The following is a 21,871-nucleotide window of genomic DNA, read 5'->3' as shown; positions in this document are numbered from 1 at the left end:
TCCCCCTGGAATCCAGAACCCAGAATAAATAAGACTCTGACATCCGCCACATCCGAAAGGTCGAGACCCAGAAGGGTGAAGCCTCTCCTGTTGACAAGAAGGAGAGGGGGGAAGACCATTTTGAGGCCGCCCGTCTCTGTTCTGAACCTGGCTGTTGGCCTGCGCCCCAAGCCCGAACTGCAGAGGGCCCCAGGGGAGAAAAGAGCGGGGCAGCGCAAGAGGAGACGGGAGGGCACACGCACAGGGCCGCACGTGCCCGCATCCCACACGCAGGCTGACTCCGTCCCAACACCCACGCACTGCCTTTCAAACAAGCTGGCACGGACACCCTGACAGTTTACAACACCGTCACACCCCTCGTGCTTGCAGGCGCCCGCGCGCGCGCGCGCACACACACACACACACACACCCCTTCCACCGACCGCTCCCACCAGGACCCCAGAGTTGGACGCGCTGCAGAGCCTACCACCACCACCCCCCACCCCCGCCCCTCCTCCTGGAGTGCTGGGTTTTTCCAGCCGGAGCCTCACTCCCTCTACTGCAATCTCGGGGAAATTGGTGTCTGACGCGGCTGCTCCAGCACGTTATTGATTTACTCTGTCCCCCGGGGAGACCCTCCTGTCAGGAGAGCTGCGACCCGGAACTGAGGGAGGCGGGAAGCGGCGGGGCCACGGGTGGCGGGGCAGAGGGGATGGAGACGAGGACGGTTCAGCAGCCCCCGCCCTGCTCATCAAGCTCCGGGAGCCCCGCAGGGGCCACCCGGCAGGAGGCCAGAAGAGTGGAGGGAGACTCCAGGAGGAGGGGACAGGAGGCAGCGCTTCGCGACCGAGCCCCCCTGAGCCAGCAGCGCCGGCTCAGACAGGCCACCCAGTTCCTGCACAAGGACTCTGCCGACCTGCTCCCCCTGGACAGCCTCAAGAGGCTCGGCACCTCCAAGGACTTGGTGAGGCAGCCCTCTCCCCACCCTTCCCCTCTCTCTTCCTATATCCTGGGGAGGGGGCGGAGGGCCGGAAACTGCAGACCCTAACCTTCAGATCCCCCCTCCCTTGCTGAGAGTGGGGCAGAGGTAGTCCCAGGTGGAGGGGCTCCACCCCGACCATCCTCAGACTCTTCACTGGGGGTGCTCCCGTGGCTTGGTGGCTCTGGGGGGGCCTAGTCTCCTTGCTCAGTCAGCTTCTCTCACACAGCCCAAGACTTATCTTGGGGGTGATGAGGAACTGTGCTCTCTAGGAGAAGAGGCTTACAAGGACACAGGAACCTTCTGGAGCAGTCATTTACTGCTGGGAGGGCCTGGAGGCCTGGCCAGTTTAGGGTTATGGTTTCTCTCCTGTCCCTAAACAACGGATTCCTTCCTACCAGCTCTGACCATCCATTTGCCTTTTCCCTCCAGAATGGAAGCACTAAGGGCCTCTGTCCTTTCCAGAGCCTCAGGGTTTCATATGGCTCTTGCCTGGGCCACCAGCCCCCTGAGTGCCCCCTTACTTCCTCGTAGGGGCAATGGCCCTTCCAGGCTTCTTTCTTTCCATCTCCCTGCAGCAGCCGTGGCCTCCAGAGGGAATGGGGTGGGGGTGTAACAAGGAGGTGAATGGGTCAGGGGCAGCTGCATACACTCATCCCTCCCCCGCCCCCACCGAGACAGTGGTGAAGAGCATGGGCTTTGGAGCCACGCTGCTTGGGTTCAGATCCTGGCCCTGCCACTTACTACCTTAGGCAAATTGCTTGATGTCTCTGAACCTGTTTCTTCATCTGCTAAATGAGGACGAAATTAGTAGTATCTCCCTCATGGCGTTGCTGTGGGAGTTGCACAAACTAATGCCTATAAGGAGCTTAGAAAAGAGCCTGGAAAATAGAAAGCATTATCTAAGGTCTGAGTATGATTGTTCCTCCAGCTACGACTCCATTTAGCTTGAGGGAGAAAGTAAGCTCTGTAGGGCCCAGAGAAAATGGAACCCTCTGTGGCCTGTCTCTTCTAGAAGAAAGGAGGGCTTTTGCTTGGAAGCACTCTGTTCCCTCACCCATTTCCTCATCAGAAGGTCTGAGAGGAGGACACTCTTCCAAACTGAAGGGCACGAAGTCTCTTCTCAGCCAATGCAGCCCCTCATTCCCTTTCCTGACCCAGCCCTACCAGATTCCTCTCAGACGAAATGTTCCTTCTCCAGGAACCCAACCCAGAGGCCAGCAGATTCCCAGCCTCATCCCAGCAGCTCCCAAACAGGAAAAGTGACCAGACCGAGATCTCAGTTCAGGGAACTTCGGGGCTGCTCTTGCACACACACAGAGAGCACAGCTGAGAAACAGGGAGAAACGGGACAGCAGGGAAGCTGGTGCTTTGGCTCCCGGTGGCTAGGACCTCTGAGCCTCTATGGTTTGGAGACCACCCTACATCCATCTGGCCCTGGATTAGAGGCTCTGTTAACATTACCATCCCAGCGTGGCAGGTCCAGCCTTTTGATAAGTCCTGAGCTTTTCACCTCACCCCACTGCCTCAGGACGTCCCAAATTGATCTCAAGCAGTTACCTTGTGTGGCTTTGGCAGTGAAGACACAACAGGTTGGGGGGACCCCACCGTCTCCCTCCTTAGGATGACTCTGGAGCAAACCTCACAGCAGTGGGGGCCTGAAGGCTGTGTCCATCGTGGGAAAGGTGGGAGGAGAGCTGGGAACTGCAGAGCCGCTCTTTCCGGCCTGCCCTGGAGTTCACTGCCCTTTTCCCAGACCTGGGTCTCCTGCTGGCAGCCTTGCTGGCGGGAGCAGCAAGTCTCAAGGGGCTCATTAAACCAAGGGTAGAAAAACAATCCCACGTTCCCAAGAAGAAAGGGCAGGTGGAGAAGGATGTGTGGCGCCTGGACAGATAGAGTCATTCTTCAACAAGCATTTATTGAGTGCCTACCATATGTTAAGCTAAGCCTTGGGGTATAAAGATCTGATGTCACAGGCTCTCCAGGATAATGGGAGAGTAAAAGCCACAAATAACAACTGTGAGAAGCATGACAAAGGGAGCTAAGAGAAGGGATGCTGGCCCCAGCCTGGCGTGTGGAATGAAGAGTACAAAGAGGTCAGAGAGGGCTTCCTGGAGGAGGTAAACCCTGTGTTAATTACAGGACACACATGGAATTCCAGACTTAGATAAAAACCTCTCTCCCAAATAAAGAGTAGCTCCGGAACAAAGTACGTTGAACCAGTCATCCAGTCTGGCCCACAGAAGAATGAGAGTCGTCTCAGGAAGGGGGTTGAACAGGAGCAAATGTGTGGAGGCCAGGAGCAAGCAGCCTGGTACAAGCGGTACACGTAGGGTCAATGGGGGCAGATAGGCGGAGCAGAGGACAAGGCTGAGGACGAGGCCGTGACCAGGTCATCTGGGCTGAAAGTTTCAGGTCACCCCTGAAAGTTTGGGCTTTATCATGCAACAGGAAGCAGGCATGCTTTGATGGGAGTTTAAACAGGAGTAATATGGTTAGTTTTGTTTTCCTTTTCTGCTTCTCAGACTTTACCATGCACACGAATCATCAGGACATCTTGTTAGAATGAAGCTTCTGATTCAGTAGGTCATGATTCTGCATTTCTAACAAGCTTCCAAGTGATGGCAAGTGATGTTAAAGCTACATATCTGAGGACCACACTTTGAGCAGAAAGGGTTTTATTTTTCTTAAGTTTATTCATTTATTCTGAGAGAGCGTGAGCTTGAGCTGGGGAGGGGTAGAGAGAGGGGGAGAGAAAGAATCCCAAGCAGGCTCCACATCATCAGTGCAGAGCCTGACATGGGGCTCGAACTCACGAACTGTGAGATCACGACCTGAGCCGAAATCCAGAGTTGGACCCTTAACCGACTGAGCCACTCAAGCACCCGAGTAGCAAGGGTGATGCCAGATAATCACTGGCTTCAAGCAGTTGTGTCTGAGAGACAGCAGTACTGGAGGCCAGTTCTTAGGAACTTAGGGAGGTGGTCCAGTGATCTGGGACAGCTGAGGTGAGGCTTGAATAAAGGCAGTAGTACAAAGCAGGGTATAAATACAGGAGACAAAGCTGGCAGAACTTAGTAAATTGACCAGATGGAGTGAAGGTGGTTTCAGGCGAGGGATGGTTCAAGCATCCTAGTTTTGAAGATGTGACTTTTTTTCTCTGACTTCCATCACAACATCAACTCTGGGATCTGCAGCCCATTGAAGGATGAGGTCAGAAGGGGAAACAAAGGGGGAAAAATGTTAAAAATGTGTTGTAGACCTGAGACAAAAAGTTCCCCAAGCATAATACTAGCTCCTGAGAGGTCTTGGCAGTCAATAGGTTGGTCTAACCTAGAATGGACTGTTCTTTTCTCATTTCTTCATTGCTGAGCAATCTATTGGGGTCTCAGCAAAACAGTATGATTTGATACGAGGGTTCACTCTGCTATAATGATGTGACGGCTGGGACTTGGGTAAGATCCTGCCCCTTTCTTACTCCCGTGAGACGCGGGACTGGGGTGGGGTTGGGTTGAACATCGTGGGAGATCTAAGGTGGGAGAGCTGAGTGGCCTGGATACTTGGGTTTAGACCTGTCTGTCTTCTTTGTTTTGTGACGGAGCCAGCAGCCGCACAGTGTGATCCAAAGACGCCTGGTGGAGGGAAACCAGAGTCGGTTTCAGGGGGAGTCTCCCCCCGCGCAGGCCCCGATTCACAGCCAGGAGAGCAGGAGGAAGACCAGCAAGACACAGATTCCTGCTCTTCTGGTGAACTGCAAGGTGAGAGGCCTCCCAGGGCACTGGCTTTCATGAATGATCCTTTGAACGGCTCACTTCCGCCACTCTCCTTCCTCCCCTGGGTGGTGAGGGAAGGAGGGAGGGAGAAAAAGCACCTCTCCCCCGAGGTTGGACCTAAAAATGGGATCCTGTACATTCTCTACTTTCTACCTCAACCCATCTTCCCTCCGTGCAATTCCACGTGTCCATGCCAACCCTTTTATCAAATGTAATCTCCAAATGCGCATGTGTAAATACTTGCCAGTGTTTCCCGATGACAGCCTTGTCCTCTCTAGAGCCATTTGACCACCCCAGCAGTACTGAACACCCACCACTCCTCTGCCACCACTTTTGTGTGGCATTTCCTCTTCCTGCTCTCCAGTCTGTGGCCACATTCTAGAACCTTTTAAAGCCTCAACTGTTACCTCTTCTTTGAAACCTTTTCTGATTTCCCCAGGGGAGAAAGAGCCTCCCCTCCCTCTCAATATCCAGGACACTTTATTGACAACCCTTTCATAGACCTTAAAACTTTCTACCATGCATTAGTTACATGTCACTTCCCCTACACCCGAGCACAGCATTCATTGATGTACCTTCCAGCAACATCTCTGGCACATAGCAGGTGCTCAGCAGAAGTCTGGATTGAGAAAATGACATGCATTTGGGATGTCCAAGTGTACCCACAAATGTCTGTATATATCCAGAAGAAAGTGAACCCGTCTGTTTCCGTGATAAACCTGTCGCTTACCCTCATCTGAACTTCCCGGCGAGACAGCCTGGTCTTCTCACCCCTCCTGTATCCCTCACCTAGACCTCTCTAACCTAAGCCCCCAGCTTCCCAAGAATTCCTCTACACAAACAGATCTCCATTTCTGGTCAAGTGGTTCCCAAGTGTATGATCTCCCCATAGACAGCTCTATTTCCTTTTTTGATTCCTCCATCTAAGAGCCAGTTTTGCCTCAATTGCATGAGTGCCATAAAGATCACTCTGAAAGGCTTGGTTCATTCCCTTCACTCGTTTTTGAGAGGGAGTCATCAAAGGGCTGGGAAAGGTGAAGGATCCAAGCCCAATCCATTCTCACTGACTCCCCGCGACCCTCTCTCTCAGTGCCGAGACCAGGAGCTTCGGGTGGCCGTGGACACAGGCACCCAACACAACCAGATCTCGGCTGGGTGCCTCAGCCGCCTGGGGTAAGAGTGCGGCCTAAAAGGATGGAAGGGGGATGGGGCTTCTTTAGGGGGGGTGATGAAAATATTCTGATATTAGATAGTAGTGGCAGTTGCATAACTCTATGAATATACTAAAAACCTCTGCATTTATAAAAGGGTAGCTTTTGCGGTATATGAACTATATACCAATAGAGCTATAATTGGAAAAAAAAAAGATTGGATGGGGGCTCTGGTAGAGAAGACAAGGATTCAGACCCCACGTGGGGGCAAGGGATTGGATGAGAACCCACGTGTAGGGGGAGGGGCGTCAGCTGACAAAGGCATTGGGGTTGGGGGCTGTGGTGGCCATAACCCTTGCTTCCCAACCACAGGTTAGGGAAGAAGGTCCTCAAAGCCCCAGGTGGGGACGTGGCACCTGGGCCCCCCACGCAGGTGGAGCAGCTGGAGCTACAGCTGGGCCAGGAGACGGTGGCCTGCTCAGCCCAGGTTGTGGGTGAGTCCTCCGTTCATTCACAGCCTCTTCTTCCTCTTCTGCCTTCCTCTCCTGGCACCATATGAGGTGCCCCCAATCTCTGGGCCCAGATCCTCAGAGCTGGGGGTGGGGAGGGAAGACAAGGAGTGAGTGCTCACAGGGCACTGTGACCCCTGGGTGCCCTCCAGCCTCTTCTGTTTTCAAACGATTCCTGCAGATGTTGAGAGTCCTGAATTCTGTCTTGGACTGCAGACTCTGCTTTCTCTCAAGGTAAGAAGGATGCGGGCGCTTGACCCACATTTGGGGCCTGATCCAAAGGGCTGGGATAAAGAGGTAAAAGGCACAGGCGAGGAAGCGTGGGCCAGCTTCTGATGAGAATGGCTCAGAGTTGTGGGATTTCACCTTGCTTCCTTAGAGGTTCCTTATTTGCCCACAAGTGAAACATAAGAACCAGGTCCCACTGCCCACAACCCCAGAGTTCCAGGTGAATGGAAACAGGGGGATGAGCAAGGAGCAGGGGGCTGGGGGCTGTGGAAAGTTTGGGGGGGGGGGAGGGCTGAGGGAGAGGCTACCTGCTGAGAGAAGCACACATTTCCCCCCACCCCCCAACAGTGCTGCATCGACCTCGAGCATGGAGTGCTGCGGCTGAGGGCCCCCTTCCCAGAGCTGCCCTTCCTGCCTCTGTACCAAGAGCCTGGCCAGTGACTGATGAACCAGTCAGTCCCCGGGGGAAGGACCTTGCCTCGGGGAAGAGCCATGTTGGGGAATGGGGCATTACTAGAGCCAGGTACCTGGGACTACCACGTCTGTCCCTTCTGTCACCACCCTGACCCTGCCGTCCCATTGGCCTCAGTCAGCCACATTCTTCTCTGCTTCTCAGCAACTGCCCAATCCTCCAGAAGACTTCCAGAAAGAGGGCTCATGATCTCAGGGGACTGGCCTCCCCGTTCCCCTCCAAATCAGGACTGTGGAAAAGGATGTAAGCGTGGCGTGGTAGGAACTGGTCCAAGTCAAAGGCTGCAGCCCGTACTGTCCTTTACCTGCCTCCAGATCCACCCCACACACCCCTCGGTGGCCTTCACTCCCATGCCTCTCCCTTCCCCTCCTGGGGCTTAGTACCTCTTGCAACTAGACTGCCACATCTCACCCACCAGGGGTCCTGTCCCTGCTGCCGCCTGCCTTTCTGATTCTGCGCACATCTGCTCACAGCTGAGTGGGGGAAGAAACAGGAAACAGAATACTCCGGTACAGTAGAAAGGCGAGTTGGCAGAGGAGCTTCAGAAGCTTTCTCAGTTACCTTTCCTGGGGTTGCAAATGTTGGAAGTCAGTTATTATTTGATTTCCCTGTGCAAAACCTTGGGTGTACCTCTAGCATTTCTCCAGGTGTCTCTCCTCCTCCACTTGCTTTTTTACACTTCAGGGGGATGGTGAGGAGCCCTGTTGGGAACTGCCCCTACAAGGTGGACAGGATGGCAGGGCCTGGCCGTACTCAGACTTGGAACCTAACCAGTAGTCTTTCTTATTTCTAGAACTACTCACCTCATTAGACGTTCTTCCTTCCCCTCATCTCTGGCCTCCTGAGCTTGAGCTAGTCTTATTTTGGAATCTTATTTTGATCCCTTGCCAGGCTCTGAGCCAAAGCACAAAAACAAGGAGGCTTTTCATCTTCACTGTAAAGAGAGGAACCCAAACCTTAAGGAGCCAGACACCCTGAGCGTCTTTCTGGCAGGTTTGAGTCTCTCAAGTCACGGACGAAGGGGAGAAGAAGACAGTGGTGTAACTAACCTCAGCTAGGGAACTAGGACCTTGGGGTGGAAACAAGATTGTGAGCCTGGGGTAGACTAGAGGAGAACCAGCTGCCCTGTGACATCTGGTCTTGCCTTTCCCAGCTGAGTCCCTGACCTCAAGAGAAGAGGAGGGGGCTCACTACCACGCGTGTAATGTGGGTACCCTGGTCCCTCACTGCCTTGCCCCATAACCTCTGCTTTCCTGGCTCTGCTTGTTCCTTCCTGCCTCCTGCTGCTTCTATAACCGCAGACCCCAGACCCAGTGGCAGGCCTTCAGCCCAGCTGCTTCTCCACTTGAATAAACACCTGTTTCTCTATGCTCATGTCCTTCTCTGGTTTCCCTCCATGTCGATCAGAGTCCAAATTGGTAACTCTGCCCTTATTCCCTTACAGAAAGGTGATGTGAATGTGGACCTTTCCCCAGGTTGACCCGTCTGGCTGGGTTAATATAATTGAGAGCAATGGCTTTCTGACTCCTCTGAACACAACTCACAGCAGGAAATACATTTTACAGAGCAGTTAGCATACACACGCACATGCACATGCACATGCACATGTACAGTTATAACAGAACAATACTTCCCTATGCTGTGAGTATGACACTCTGATATTTTTCCTTCTATTTTATTCTACCCCATTTCGTTTATTCAAACAATGCTGACCACAACCCACCAAAGAATCGCAGCCTGTAACGTGAAAAACACTAACTTACGGTGCACAGAATCGAGAGCAGAAGGAATATAAATGGTCCAAGATAGAATTCTGATTGTGGTCTGGATCATAAACCCACATCGGATTCTAAAGGTGTTTTGGGGGGATGTGGGGGCAAGGCCCACAAAGTTGCACAAGCAACAAGGCAAAATGAGAAAGTGCTAGCCCAGTTTCTTTGGTAAAAAGAAAACAATCATCTCAGTGTTGCTGGGAACAATTAAGACCAGACTGTAAGATAATTAAAGACCCCCGCTTCAAAAGCAAAACAGTGTGCCATTCCTGTAATAATCCCTAATGCCAGTGACTTGGAGCTGTGCCATGGAAGACGGAGCTTGGGATGCGGGAGCCCTTATCTCATTGCCCTACTGGCTCCGAAGTCTGGTTTCCTTACAGGCATCAGAGCCATGCAAAGGATCTGTGCTCCCTCCTCATGAACAAGTCTGTTTTCCACACAATGAGATTTGGAAGTGGGGGGGGCGGGGGGGGCGGGGTCTAGGAAGGGGGCAGTCCCAGATGATGTGGAATGAGGCTGGGGTTCTATGATTCTGCTGATGTGATGGGTGAGGTACATAAGGAAATAGGGCCGAGGGCCAACTCGCCTCTTCTTTCACCAAGGAGACCATGAAGGCTATAGTTCACAGCTTCCCTAAGGTTGCTGCCATCTTTCCACGCTCCTCTGTGATGTCTACTCCCAATCCTTCCAGCACTATGGATACCTTGGGGGGTGGGTTGGTTCAGGAGGCTCCTTCTTCAACTAAGAGGGCAAGTCCAGCTAGGTGGGATCGTGAAGGCTTGCAGGAGCACACTGTGGGGGCTGGTCTGGATGGTAGAGGGTTTGGTGAAGCAGGGCGCGGACAGCTGGGAGGTCATCAGGATCTGAGGGCAAGAAAGGGGCGGTTCAGAGGCTGTGGATCTCCTGGGCACCTGGCATGGGGCTTCTCAGGCCCAAAGCACTCCTGGGACTCACCCACGCCCAGCTCCTGCAGCAGGCTCTGGAACTCTGGCTCAGCCTCCAGCAGCTTCAGCAGATTGGTCGACTCCATCCGCTCAAGCTGCACCTCCCAGTACACGTAGATCTTCTGGTTGAACGTGACGTACACGAGGCAGGGGCTGTTGCGGCCCTCCTTGCAGGCATACAGGCCTGCAGGGTGTGGGGGTGAGACAAAGGTCAGAGAGTTCCAGTCCCAGTGGGGAAGGGCAGAGAACAAGAGGCCTTGGAGTCAGCAGTTTGACCCTCCCACAGACATCAAGCAGAAAGCTAAAGGCCCTCTTTTTTTTTAATTTAAAAAAAATGTTTATTTATTTTTGAGAGACAAAGCATGAGTGGGGGAGGAGCGAGAGAGAGGGAGACACAGAATCTGAAGCAGGCTACAGGCTCCAAACCTGTTGCGGGACTCAAACTCCCAAACTGTGAGATCATGACTTGAGCCAAAGTCAGATGCTTAACCGACTGAGCCACCCAGATGCCCCTAAAGGCCCTCTTTCTAATCCATTTGTGTTGGGAACTCAGTAAAATAGGTAAAATACCTCCCCATTTCAGATATGAAAAAACACCATGGGGGAACCTGGGTGGCTCAGTCAGTTAAGCGTCTGACTTCGGCTCAGGTCATAATCTCACAGCTTGTGAGTCTCAGCCCCGTGTCGGGCTCTGTGCTGACAGCTCAGAGCCTGGAGCTTGCTTCAGATTCTGTCTCCCTCTCTCTCTGCCTCTTCCCTGCTTGCACTGTGTCTCTCTCTCAAAAATAAATAAACATTAAAAAAAAATAGGTGTTGAGTTATGGTATGATGGCTTAATAAATTTAAAAAAAAAAAGAAAAAAAACTCACCAGGCAGAATGGCCCCACAAAAGTGCTTTGCTGATTTTCCCATCTTAGTGATAGGCTTGGAGGAATGAAGGACAGTCTTGGTAGTCCAAGGGGTAGATTAGCAAAACACGATCAGAAACTAAAGCTGGGCACCTGGGTTGCTCAGTTGGTTAAGTGACCCAACTCTTAATTTCAGCTCAGGTCATGATCTCACAGTTTGTGAGCTCTCTCTGATAGCATAGAGCCTGCTTGGGATTCTCTCTTTCTCTCTCTCTCTCTCTCTCTCTCAAAGAAAGAAAGAAAGAAAGAAAGAAAGAAAGAAAAAAAGAAAGAAAGAAAGAAAAAGAAAGAAGAAAGAAAGAAAGAAAGAGAAAGAAAAGAAAAGAAAAAAGAAAAAGAGAAGAAAGAAAAGAAAGAAAAAGAAAAGAAACTAAGGCTTCTCTTTGGTGGCAGTCCCTTCTTCAAAGGCATTTTAACCTTCTGGGTCACTGGAGTATGTACACCAGAGCGCTGTACAATTCTTACCATTTCAGCAACCAAAGATCTCCCCATGTCACCTGAAAAAGCCAGGACTGCTTTCCAAGTCCCTGATTTGGAACAAATGCAAATTGTCTGGGAGAATGCTCCTCACAGAGTTCTGACATGCTCAGATGGGAGAGAACTTTCCCATGCCTTCACACATCCCAGACGGGCAGATGATAAGAACTCATCCCATTCTTTAACATATTGAGAGATGAACCTGTCACTGTCTCTCATTCCTTATTTAAAACTGTGCAGACGGTAATTCAGTACCCACCATCACTCTCTAACAAAAGTGCCAAAGAGCTCATTTGTTTATGAAGACACACGTTAGGGGACACAGAGAGAGTAGAAATGAGAGGCAAACAAGTGTGGTTAGAGAGGGTCCATGGGGTGGGGTCCCACCTGCACAGAAGGCTCGGATATTCTCGTCCACTTGGAAGCGGACGACGGTGCGGTTGTGATCAATGATATACGTCTGTCCATCCCAGGCACAGGCAACCACCTCCTCATGCCCATTGCCCTGAAAAAGGCCAGAGACAAGGATGCAGGGGTGGCGGGGAGCTGGTAAATAGAAGAGCCCGAACGATGGGTCTGGATAGCACATAAAGGACTTGTGGACCTAGTTCTGGGTGGCCAACAGCCGGGAAGGAAAGCAGCCCTAAGTTTCTTACTGAACTTCCTCCGTGCGCCAGTCACCAAACAACTGATGAAGGAGACACCATTATTCCCAATTTTATGTGGAGGAAACTTCAGCTTATAGACATGAAGTCGCTCACTCGTGGTCACACAGCATAGAAGGGAGGCAGCACAGAATCAGGACTCAAACCCAGGCCTGTTCTACTGACTTCAAAGCCTCGTGCCTTTTCTCCTACCGTCACACATGCACAACGGCAAAGTATGCCCCCGTGTCGCAGATTCTGCGGCTGCAGCCTTGGTAAAGAAAGGCTCATAGATAGACGAGAAAAAAAATTACAGAACATACATCTGGAGTTGAGGCCAAAAACTCACTTCTGGACCCTAATAAATTATTTCTCTTTGGAGCCATTACTCCTGGAAAAGGTGCCGCTGAGAGATTCCGCGGCAGTGCAGAGATGGTACTAAGCCCTGAGAAGTTAGGAAAAAGACTCACTTGAGACGCAGTTAAGAGTCTGTCTGAAGAGACTTAGATAAACATCGGGAGCGAACTGTGAAGTGAGAATGGACTCATTTGTATCACATCTCTCCACGTGAAGAAGGTAAGAATGTTCCTCTCACCGTGACATCCAGTTTCTCTAGGGCAAAAAGCTGGTGATCCACCTGCACCGACCACAGCAGCTTGTCCGCTTCCTCCATGAGCTTCAGCGTCCCTGCAGGGTGACAGGCAGGCCGGGGTGGGCAGGACAAGGACCCCTGAGTGCACCCCACAGGCACACAGCCTCCTGCCCCAGCAGGAACTCACCATCCAGGGTGCAGAGGGCAAAGAGGCCGGAGCCACCCATCTCAGAGTTGTGGCCTGCAGGAGGGACAGAAGGACAAGAATAAGAAAATGTGAAGGGTAGGGCAAGGTCAGAGCACACAGGGTGGGGTGAGAGGCGGCCCAAGGTAGGGAGGAAGGGAAGGCCCAGCATCTTCCCTCTCCCAGGACTGATGCTTGCCCCTCAGCTCCCTCCTGTGTCCCCACCCCACCTTCACCTCGTTTGATGTTGCCAATGAGGTGGGTGGAGACATTCTTGTTGTGGATGCGGCCGGAAGTCTGGTGCAACATGACATCTCGGGCAGCCGGGGCCTCCCTGTGTGGGGGTGGGGTGGGGTGGGAGGGATACTAAGTGGGGACCAAATGAGCCTAGTTCTGCAGGACGTTTGTGGCCCCGATCTCTGTACGAGCTTCTAGGATGTGAATCAGCCTGGAAATCTATTGCTGACCCTGTCTGGCCCATGTGGCGAGTAGAAAAGAGAGGGACAGAGCTGCCAAGTTAGAATCTTGGAATCTTTTCCAGGTGCTACGAGGTTAAAGCCCAGGATTTCCTGGGTCCTGAAATCATTTTCCTTAATGGGGCAAAGGTGCTGTGCCAGGACCCAGCCGAAGCAGCTCTGCCCACTGCAGTCCTGTCCACTGCCAGTGCATCCAGGAGCCCATCTAGATTCCACACACCCACACCATCCACAGGTCTGCGCCCTTACCTGCTGCCCTCCGGGGCCCCCTCAGAGGTGGGAGGGGGCCTGGCGTCCTTGTTCCAGGTACACAGGAGAATGGCGTAAGCACAGCCCGGCTGAGACACCATCAGTTCAGGAACACCCAAGGGCCCTGGAGTCACTGAAAGACTGTCCACCTGCACCAGGGAACAAGGCCTTAAAGGGGGCTGGGGACAGAAATGGGACCCTGCCGAGAGCATGGGAGAGAAGTGGGGCAGGGGCCCTGGGAACAGCATCCCAGGCTTGGGGGGCAACAGCAGGAGGAAGAATTTGAGTTTGTAGGGTTCCTGCCTCGTGCCATCGTCTCCACATAGCCCATCTGCTCTCCACTGTGCATGTCTCAACCAGGGTCCACGCTCTGACACAGAGCACATCACACCCTCCAGCACACTCTTAACTCTTAGCCTGGTGCTCTTTGCCTCTTATTAGTAATTTTCCCCTAAGACCCTGACTTGAAACTCTCTTCTTTGGATTTCTCTCAACAAGGAGATTTTCCCTTCCTCCACTCTAAACCCTGACCCACGACTGTTCTCCCAAGAGGGCCCCTGCAGGAGGGCTTCCTCCCTGCTCTCTGGGCTCCCTGAGCACCCCCCGCTCAGCCTCTCACCTGACCCTCCAGTGTCCACTTCTTGAGTGACACCAGCTGCCCTGTTGGATGTTCAGTGCCTTCACCCAGATCTTCCCAGCGGAAAGCCCGTACCACACGGTCTGTGTAACCGACCACCAGCTCACAACACCCATCTCCATCTGTGGGTCCACAAAGTAGGACGAGTTTGGAGCCACATGTGTGTTCATTAGCTTGAATCCTACACACATGTCCTCTCCGCCTCCTGCTAACATCATCAGCGTTTGCGCCGAAACCCGGTACAACTTCAGACCCCAAGAGCTGTGCTAGTCCCCTCACACTTTGTGCTGTGCTTCTTCTCTCAGATACACAACTCGAGTGTCCTGATTCATGCCACATACCATCACCTTCGTGACAGCTTCTGGCCGAAACATCAGCCCTATATCTGTACGACTCACTCCCTTGCCACTTTCAGTGTCTGATCAAATGTCACCTTCCCAGAAAGGACTTTCCAGATAACTCCATTTAGAATTGGTAGCTCTACTTCTCTATCCTGACACTCCCTAGCCTCTTTCTGTGGTTTATTTTCTCCACGGCACTTACTACATTCTAATATACTATTTAATCTTCTTAAAATATTTTACACTGTTTATTTTCTGTCCTTCCTAGGAAAGGTCCAAGAAGGCAGTGATTTTTGTCCATTTTATTCACTGCTGCAATCACAGTGCTTAGAATGATACCTAGTTTATAATGGGAGCTTAGTAACTCAACATAAAATGCATAATAATTGCACCCATGAATACTAACTACCTCCCTGAATCCCGTGACATCTGCTCTACTACCCATTGACTCCTATTCCCCTGGCTGCCTGCGGAGAGAGCCATGCCCACCGATGTCGCTGATCAGCATGACCTTGGTGTTGGCAGGGATGTGCTGCTTGAAGACTGGATGCTGCTCCTCTCCCATTAGGGTCTCGTGGTGCCCAGAAGCATCCAGGGCCTTGGTAGGCGTCAGGTCACACAGGTGAAACCATCCCTCAGCACTCACCGCCACCACCAGGTTCTGGGAGAGGCAGAGGCATAGGAGGGATGGCTGGGGAGGGAAGTTTGGGCACAAGCCTGGTCGTTAAAGGACAGAAGTGAGGGCTAAAGCCTTTAACTCTCAACTGATTTCCACCAGGAGAGGGGGAGCAATCTAGGCAAAGCCTTGGAGTTCTACCGAAATCCCAACGTCCCTTAGAGTTCTTACCTTTCCTTTATTACAAACATCTCCAACCCCAACACAAGTCAGCTGCAAAGAAAAGGGGAGACATGCTGAAGGAGACCAGTACTCTCTAATCTCAGTGAAGCAAGGAGAGGGTTTGCTAACTACCATCATTTGCTGAAAAGTTGTACCACATGACCTACACAGATAGTTCATGTTAATCGCGTTCTTGTGCTCTAAGTCTGGTTTACCTAGAGCAGTAGGGAGACCTCAAGTAGTTAAGTCTGTCTGGGCTGAACAAGACAAAGCAAAAGATACACCTAATACAACCAGTCTATCATATTTCTAGACTTATGCAAAGTACTACCCCCATTTTGTACTATACTTTATGAGATCAGATGACCTTGGCAGTTTTTAAAGTACTGAGAGCCACGCGGAAACAGAAGATAAAAAACAACCCACCAGCTGGAGGCGCACTGTCCAGCGGCTTCCCTCCCTGAATGGAATGAACCCTGAAACAGTGGCTGGCTGAGTAGCTGGTGAACTGGGACACACTGGTCGGTTTCTGTATGGCTCAGCCTTGATAGTCCCTGCACAGAAAGGATCCTTCTGCCCCTTACGCCCCAGGAAGTTGAATACTGACCATGCCCTGGCAGGAACAGGTGAGCCACGGCCGACTGTCATCATTCTTATACACAAACAGCTTCCCGCTGGTGTCCCCCACCACCAATTCATTTAACTTCAAACGGAGAGAGAAGACAGTGTTAGGATGGGATCCTATGGAACCACCTGAAGCTTTTCTCTAGGCCCATCCTGGGGACATCATAAGACCTTAATTTGTATCTTCGCCAACTTTAGTAAAAATCTTTTGCAACCAACAAAGCCACAGTTTTCCAGTTTCTTTTTTTTTTTTTTTAATTTTAGGGATATGCATTGGGTGTTGTATTTAAACCAATTTGACAATAAATTTCATATTTAAAAAATTTTTTAAAGTTTATTTATTTTGAGACAGGAAGCGTGAGCTTGAGCAGGAGAGGGGTAGAGAGAGGGGGAGAGAAAAATCCCAATCAGGCTCCACATTATCAGCGTGGAGCCTGATAAGCCTGATGTGGGCTTGAACTCACGAACCATGAGATCATGGCCTGAGCTGAAATCAAGAGCTGAAATTAACTGAGCGAGCCACCTGGGCACCCCTCCCAGAGTTTCTTTTTTTCCCTGTCAGGGGTGTGTGTGTGTGTGTGTGTGTGTGTGTGTGTGTGTGTGTGTGTATGTGTGTGTGTGTCAGAGGAGGATAGCAGAATGGGGCAACACGGAATCTATGACTCTTCCCAGAAAAGTCTGACAAGTGAATAGCTCCATGACCCGCTTGCCTGATTTCAGCTCTTCCAATCTGTCCATTGCCAATGGGACATGTTTTGAAAACAACCTAGAACATTGAACTTTTGGAAAATTGAACTTCAGACCACGTACTTAATCAAGGGCCAAATAAAAAGACAAGGTCAGCTCTGGGGGCCCTCCTTCCTCTACAAACATCTCCAACCCCAACACAAGTCAGCTGCAAAGAAAAGGGGGCCTTTTGAACTTGGTGTGTATGAGTGAATATATACAGGGGATGGAGGTGCTGGAGGGGACAGCACGAAGGGGTTGCTGGTGTCAGCCTCCTCTGTACTCTGGGCTTCTGGCGCCCCCAAGTGGTGGCCCAGCTCTCAGGAGGGGGGTTCCCTGAAGGGAGTCTCTTCCTATTTGTATTTGGGTACTCCATTTCCCAGTCATTCCGCAAAGGCTGCCTGCCTTTCTAGGGGTAAACAGTGATAACAAGGTAGCACCAAACCCTGTTTCCACAAGTAGCTTTCTGATTTCCCCTGTTGAGGAGTGGGAGGGTGGTGGGGAGGGAAGGGGTGGAGGGGTGGGCAGCCAACACCCCCTTCCTATTCTCAAAATAGAGTGAATATCAGATTCTCAAGAGATTTAATTCTAAAAGCAACAAAGACGTAACAGATCACAAATAAAGTTAAAAATGAATTGGGATTTATCAATGATTTACTTGATTTGAATCTTCGATTCATTTTTTTAATAGTTATGGGAATATTATATTATATTATATTATATCTGGTGGGAATATTAGATCACAGAAGCATAAAACAAGTTTATTGACATTAAACTCTCTCCACCTGATGTTTCCATTTCGGCCGCTCCAGAGGACTTTGGCAGACACACTGGGGGCAGGCTGCACAGCACAGAGGCTCAGTGCAGCTGCCTGGATTTGAACCCAGCTCTCTATGCTTAAATTTTGTCATCTATAAAACAAAGATCATAAGGGTATTTACTGAATAAAGTTGTTCTAAGAACTGAGATAACAGAGGAAGGCCTTTAAAACAGTGACTGTCAGGGGCACCTGGGTGGCTCAGTCAGTTAAGTGTCCGACTTTGGTTCAGGTCATGATCTCACAGTTCATGGGCGCTGTGCTGACAGCTTAGAGCCTGGAGCCTGTTTCAGATTCGGTGTCTCCCTCTCTCTCTGCCCCTGCCCCACTCCCACTCTCTCTCAAAAGTGAAGAAACAATAAAAAACAAACAAACAAACAAACAAACAAACAAACCAGTGACTGGCATACAGCAAGCACTAATACCAGGTGGTTTTCAGCCTCTAGTTAAAAGGCCTCCATGGCTAGGGACCCTGGTATCTTTCACACAATCTATTCTTTTTTTATACATCCATTCAGCAAATGCCATAGTCCATACCAGCACCTCAGTAAATGTTTGCTTTTCTTTTAAATTAAATTTGATTTAAAAAAAATTGTTTTTTCATTTTTGAGAGAGAGCGTATGTAGGGGAGGGGCACAGAGAGTAGGACGGAGGACCTGAAGTGCGCTCTGTGCTGAGCACAGAGAGCCCAATATGGGGCTCGAACTCATGAAGCATGAGTTCATGACCTGGGCTAAAATCAGACACTTATCTGACTGAGCCACCCAGGTGCCCCAAATTTAATTTAATCTGAGAGAGAGAGAGTGCGAGTGGGGGAGAGGGGCACAGAGAGACAGAGACAGAGAGACAGAGGGACAGAGGGCAAGAGAATCCCAAGCAGGCTCCATGCTCCGTGAGGAGCCCAGCACAGGGCTTGACCCCATGACCCTGGGATCATGACCTGAGCCGAAATCAAGAGTTGGACACTCAACTGACTGAGCCACCCAGGCGCCCTGATAAATGTTTAATTACTAGACAATTAACAAAAAAGATTTTAAGAAACAGAGAAAAATCAGAATGAAAGGGAATGCTCAGTCAGCCCTTGAGTTTCCAGGTAAAGGTAGATAGTGAGTTAGGGGTACAAAGATAAATGCCACAGACTCCCTACTGAGGGGGACCTTACAGTTTTAACAAGGGCACAGACATGGGTATGGTAAGAGCAGTGACCAAGTAGATGTGGCCCAGCCAGGCAATGATAAGCAAGACCAAGCAATGACAGTGAGGCAATGGCTGGTCTCCTGGAAGAGGACATTTCCAAACTAGCCCATCTGCTTCCTGGCAGCTATAATGCTTCCCAGCAGTTCTGCTTCCCTGTGGCTGATCCTGGCTCTGGCCTCTGGAGGTCACTCACGGACGCTAAGAAACCCCAGCTAGACGGTACAGTCGCCATATAATACTAAAGGAGGCAGGAGGAGAGATCTCTGATCTGCTATAGCCTTCTAGAGATTTTCCCCTGGTGTAGCCAGGCTTCCATGGGCAGTCCTACAGGGTGTGCATCCTATTCCTGGCTTCCCTTCCCCCACAACTTACCAGGAAACAAATTAGTTTCAAAGAACTTTAGGCTAATGATTTATGAGGATGAAATAAGTCTTTTTCCTGCCCCAAATGCTGAACTAATAACAGCGTTTCTATCCACACTCATGCAGGCTGAATGTACCACGTGCATACATACATGTACCACTAGGCAACGATCTCAACTACTTGCCCTTCTTTCAATTATATTTATCAATAACATGCAAAGCCCTTCAAATTGCTTTGGGACAAATAATCACATTTGCTTTCCATAACAATCCTCATTTATTCAACAAACATCTGAGTACCTACTATGTGCCAGGCACAATTCTAAGTGTTGGGAATATAGCAGTGAAAAAGCAGATAAATCCCCAGCCTTATGGAGCTTACAACTCAGGGTTAAAAAAAAAAAGTAGTACAATATATCTAATATTGTAGAACTGAGTGTATTGGTGCAATCTACTTAGAAAAGTACAATTTCCAAAAAAGCTGATGCCATGAAGCTATGAAAAAAGGCAGGTATTTTTCCCTTTTAAACAAAGAAGACCATCAGATAACACGGAAAATCATGTACGCCTAAAGTCACTCTGTTAATTTACTATTTGAAAATGCCTCTCTTGATTTTCTCATAAAATTGTACTGCTTGGCATATTACGAAATGTGAAAGTCCAAAAAACAATACAAATTTATGAGAATAACTCCTTCCTCCCTACAGGGAGTAGAACCAAAAGAGGCTTCATAAAATATCTTCTCTATCACAGCACAAAGGAGGCTGGGGGCAGGGGTATGTTCTAGCCCTTTTTTCCCCCAGGGAAGAGAGCACAGAACAGTTAGGGACGTGAGAATGAGAAGACGGCAGAATAGGAAGGTGGGGCAGAGGGTAGGAGAGGATGGCAATAAGGTGCTTTGCATTAAAAATAGGGAATAATGAATGAAAAGAGTCTGTTAAGAGTGTCTCACACCAGCAACAGCCCCCATCCCCTCTGATGCTCCACCTCAAAACTCTACATATTTTCATCAATGCACCTCCTTACATTTCGTTGTTCTGGTGACTATCACCCTACCTGACTGTGAGCTAGCTGAGGGCTGGGGCTGTCTTGTTCATTTTGGAATTCCCAGAATATAGCAGAGTCCTTGGCGCACACAATGGGCACTTGAATAAACATTTGCAGAAACAGAATCAAATACTAACAACACTAACACTTGGTGTTAACTGTGGGCCAGGCATAGTTCTACCTGCTTTATCTGTATTAATGCATTTCAACAACGAGAAAAAGAACAGCTGCGGAGATGGTAGATGTCAATTGTTTTTGTAATCCAACCAAGTTGTAGCGCTTTCAAGTTGCCATACGCTTGGTGTACTATGCAGCAGGCATTACAGAAACCAGGCATTACAGAAACTCGGCATTAGGAATGGGGTGGTGAGGTGGAGAGGCAGAAAAGTACAGCAGTGTGTTCCGGCGCAAGGAGCCACGTGTAAGAGCAGCAAAGGCGCGTTTTAAGCTTCTATGGAGGCTTCGAAAGGCAAAGTGATTTGAGGTGATGCCCCTGCATAAGGAGAGAAGCAGTGAGCCGGGATATCGGGCCACCGGTTTACCAGGCTCCTACTGTGAACCAGTTACTGACTTAGGCAAAGGATCAGTTATCTATGTCCCTAAATGAACACCAGGGCAGGGAAGCAGTGCGATTCGGACCTGACTTCCAGGCACGTAAGCTATCTGCCAAGTTCTCCTTAGGTCACCGCGCAGCCCCACCGCGCACGCGCTCCGCTCCCCCCGCACGCCTAGGGCGGCTTCTCCATTTCCCCGGCCCCGCCCTACCCTGGCGCAGAGCTAGGCCGCGTCTCTCGCAGTGCGCATGCACTGACCGTATCATTATCGACGTCTCCGAGGCATATCGCGTGCGGGAAGAGGCTCCCGCTAAATTCCAAGGCCACCCGTTGCACGTAGCTAACCGACCTCATCGCACTTGCACGGGCCGAGGGACCGGGGAGGCCTGCCAAATGTTCCCCGAGCCCCTCCTGAGAGCAGCCCAAGCGGAAGGCAGCCAAAGCGGAAAGTCACGTCACCACTCGAGCCTCCAATTGCGGCCTTTCTCGCTTAACCTGAAAGAGGAGGTGGGTCTTCCTAGCCCTCTGAACTTGGGGGCGGGCTTATCTGATGTGAGTGACAGGGGCATGGGCCACTCCTAGCCTGGGTAGACCAATCTTAATGGGGGGGGGGCGATCTGTTCCCCAGGCAACAGGCTGTTCGGGGTTAGACCTAATAACCTTGACCTCTTCCTTTGTTGCCCTAGCATTGAAGTCTCCAGGCCATTAGACTAAACCAGGGAATCATAATAATCGTAATAATTGACAACTGTATGGTTTCCAACAGTGTTTTTTTTTGAAACAACTATAAGTTACCTGTTAGGAGCCCTGCAAACAATGTAGTGAATTGAACCAGCATTTAAAAAAAACAATAGAATAGAAAATACCAAGTGACTCTAGTAAGTATTCTTTTTGTGAAACCTTTGTTTCAATTGTAAATATTTATATATGTATATTTTATATACTGGCTTACCACGTGAAAATGACTTTTTAAATGGTGTGTGTATGCTTTTGTGGTCCTTAGTTAGAAAGGTCCTTAGTTACACTTGCTGTAAAGCACATTTCATGTATATTGTTTCACGTAATGAGCACAACAACCCTGAGAGCTTGTATTATTATTCAGTATTTTTGGATGAGAAAAACAGGTTCAGCAAGATTAAGTAAGTCTTTCTTTGGGGTGCCTCATCAATCAGGGCATCAGAAGTATTATTTGCAAAATTCTGTAGTTCAATACACTTTAAAGTTCAGATCTGCAGCTCTAGGCCAATTATGCACTGGTTTTTCAGGAGCCAACGTTGTAAAAATAATATCTACCTCACCTGGGGATGTTGGACCAGGGGCTGGTCCCGCTTTCTATATCTGAGCATGATGGGAGAAGGCACTGAAAAGCAGGACATTTTTGTCTGGGA

The 21,871-nt window shown here is 50.1% G+C and overlaps 2 protein-coding genes across 11 annotated transcripts; one reads left to right on the top strand and one right to left on the bottom strand.

Annotated features, from left to right (window-relative positions):
• Window positions 1–208: 208 nt before the first annotated feature.
• Window positions 209–7,146, top strand: NRIP2 (nuclear receptor interacting protein 2). Its single transcript, XM_042991563.1, has 6 exons — window positions 209–943; window positions 4,564–4,716; window positions 5,822–5,904; window positions 6,255–6,376; window positions 6,573–6,625; window positions 6,968–7,146. Exons 1-6 carry the CDS (start codon window positions 692–694, stop codon window positions 7,058–7,060), a joined length of 756 nt encoding a protein of 251 aa, XP_042847497.1. The 5' UTR covers window positions 209–691; the 3' UTR covers window positions 7,061–7,146.
• ITFG2 (integrin alpha FG-GAP repeat containing 2) lies at window positions 3,769–20,958 on the bottom strand. 10 transcript variants are annotated; one of them, XM_042991554.1, is made up of 14 exons: window positions 20,742–20,958; window positions 17,292–17,417; window positions 15,764–15,859; window positions 15,166–15,207; window positions 14,808–15,009; window positions 13,960–14,099; window positions 13,341–13,489; window positions 12,846–12,949; window positions 12,619–12,672; window positions 12,435–12,526; window positions 11,583–11,700; window positions 9,821–9,994; window positions 9,570–9,729; window positions 3,769–4,149 (listed from the first exon to the last, which is right to left on the bottom strand). In XM_042991554.1, exons 1-13 carry the CDS (start codon window positions 20,835–20,837, stop codon window positions 9,626–9,628), a joined length of 1,497 nt encoding a protein of 498 aa, XP_042847488.1. In that variant the 5' UTR covers window positions 20,838–20,958; the 3' UTR covers window positions 3,769–4,149; window positions 9,570–9,625. The 10 variants fall into 10 exon arrangements, with proteins under 10 accessions (XP_042847488.1, XP_042847491.1, XP_042847492.1 ...); XM_042991557.1 differs by having other exon boundaries at window positions 12,852–12,949; XM_042991558.1 differs by having other exon boundaries at window positions 14,808–14,979.
• Window positions 20,959–21,871: the final 913 nt, after the last annotated feature.

Source organism: Panthera tigris, chromosome B4, assembly GCF_018350195.1.
Source record: "Panthera tigris isolate Pti1 chromosome B4, P.tigris_Pti1_mat1.1, whole genome shotgun sequence".
NCBI classification, from domain to species: domain Eukaryota; kingdom Metazoa; phylum Chordata; class Mammalia; order Carnivora; family Felidae; genus Panthera; species Panthera tigris.
The sequence above is the reverse complement of the archived record's forward strand: the minus strand, read 5'-3'. Positions and strand labels throughout refer to the sequence as shown.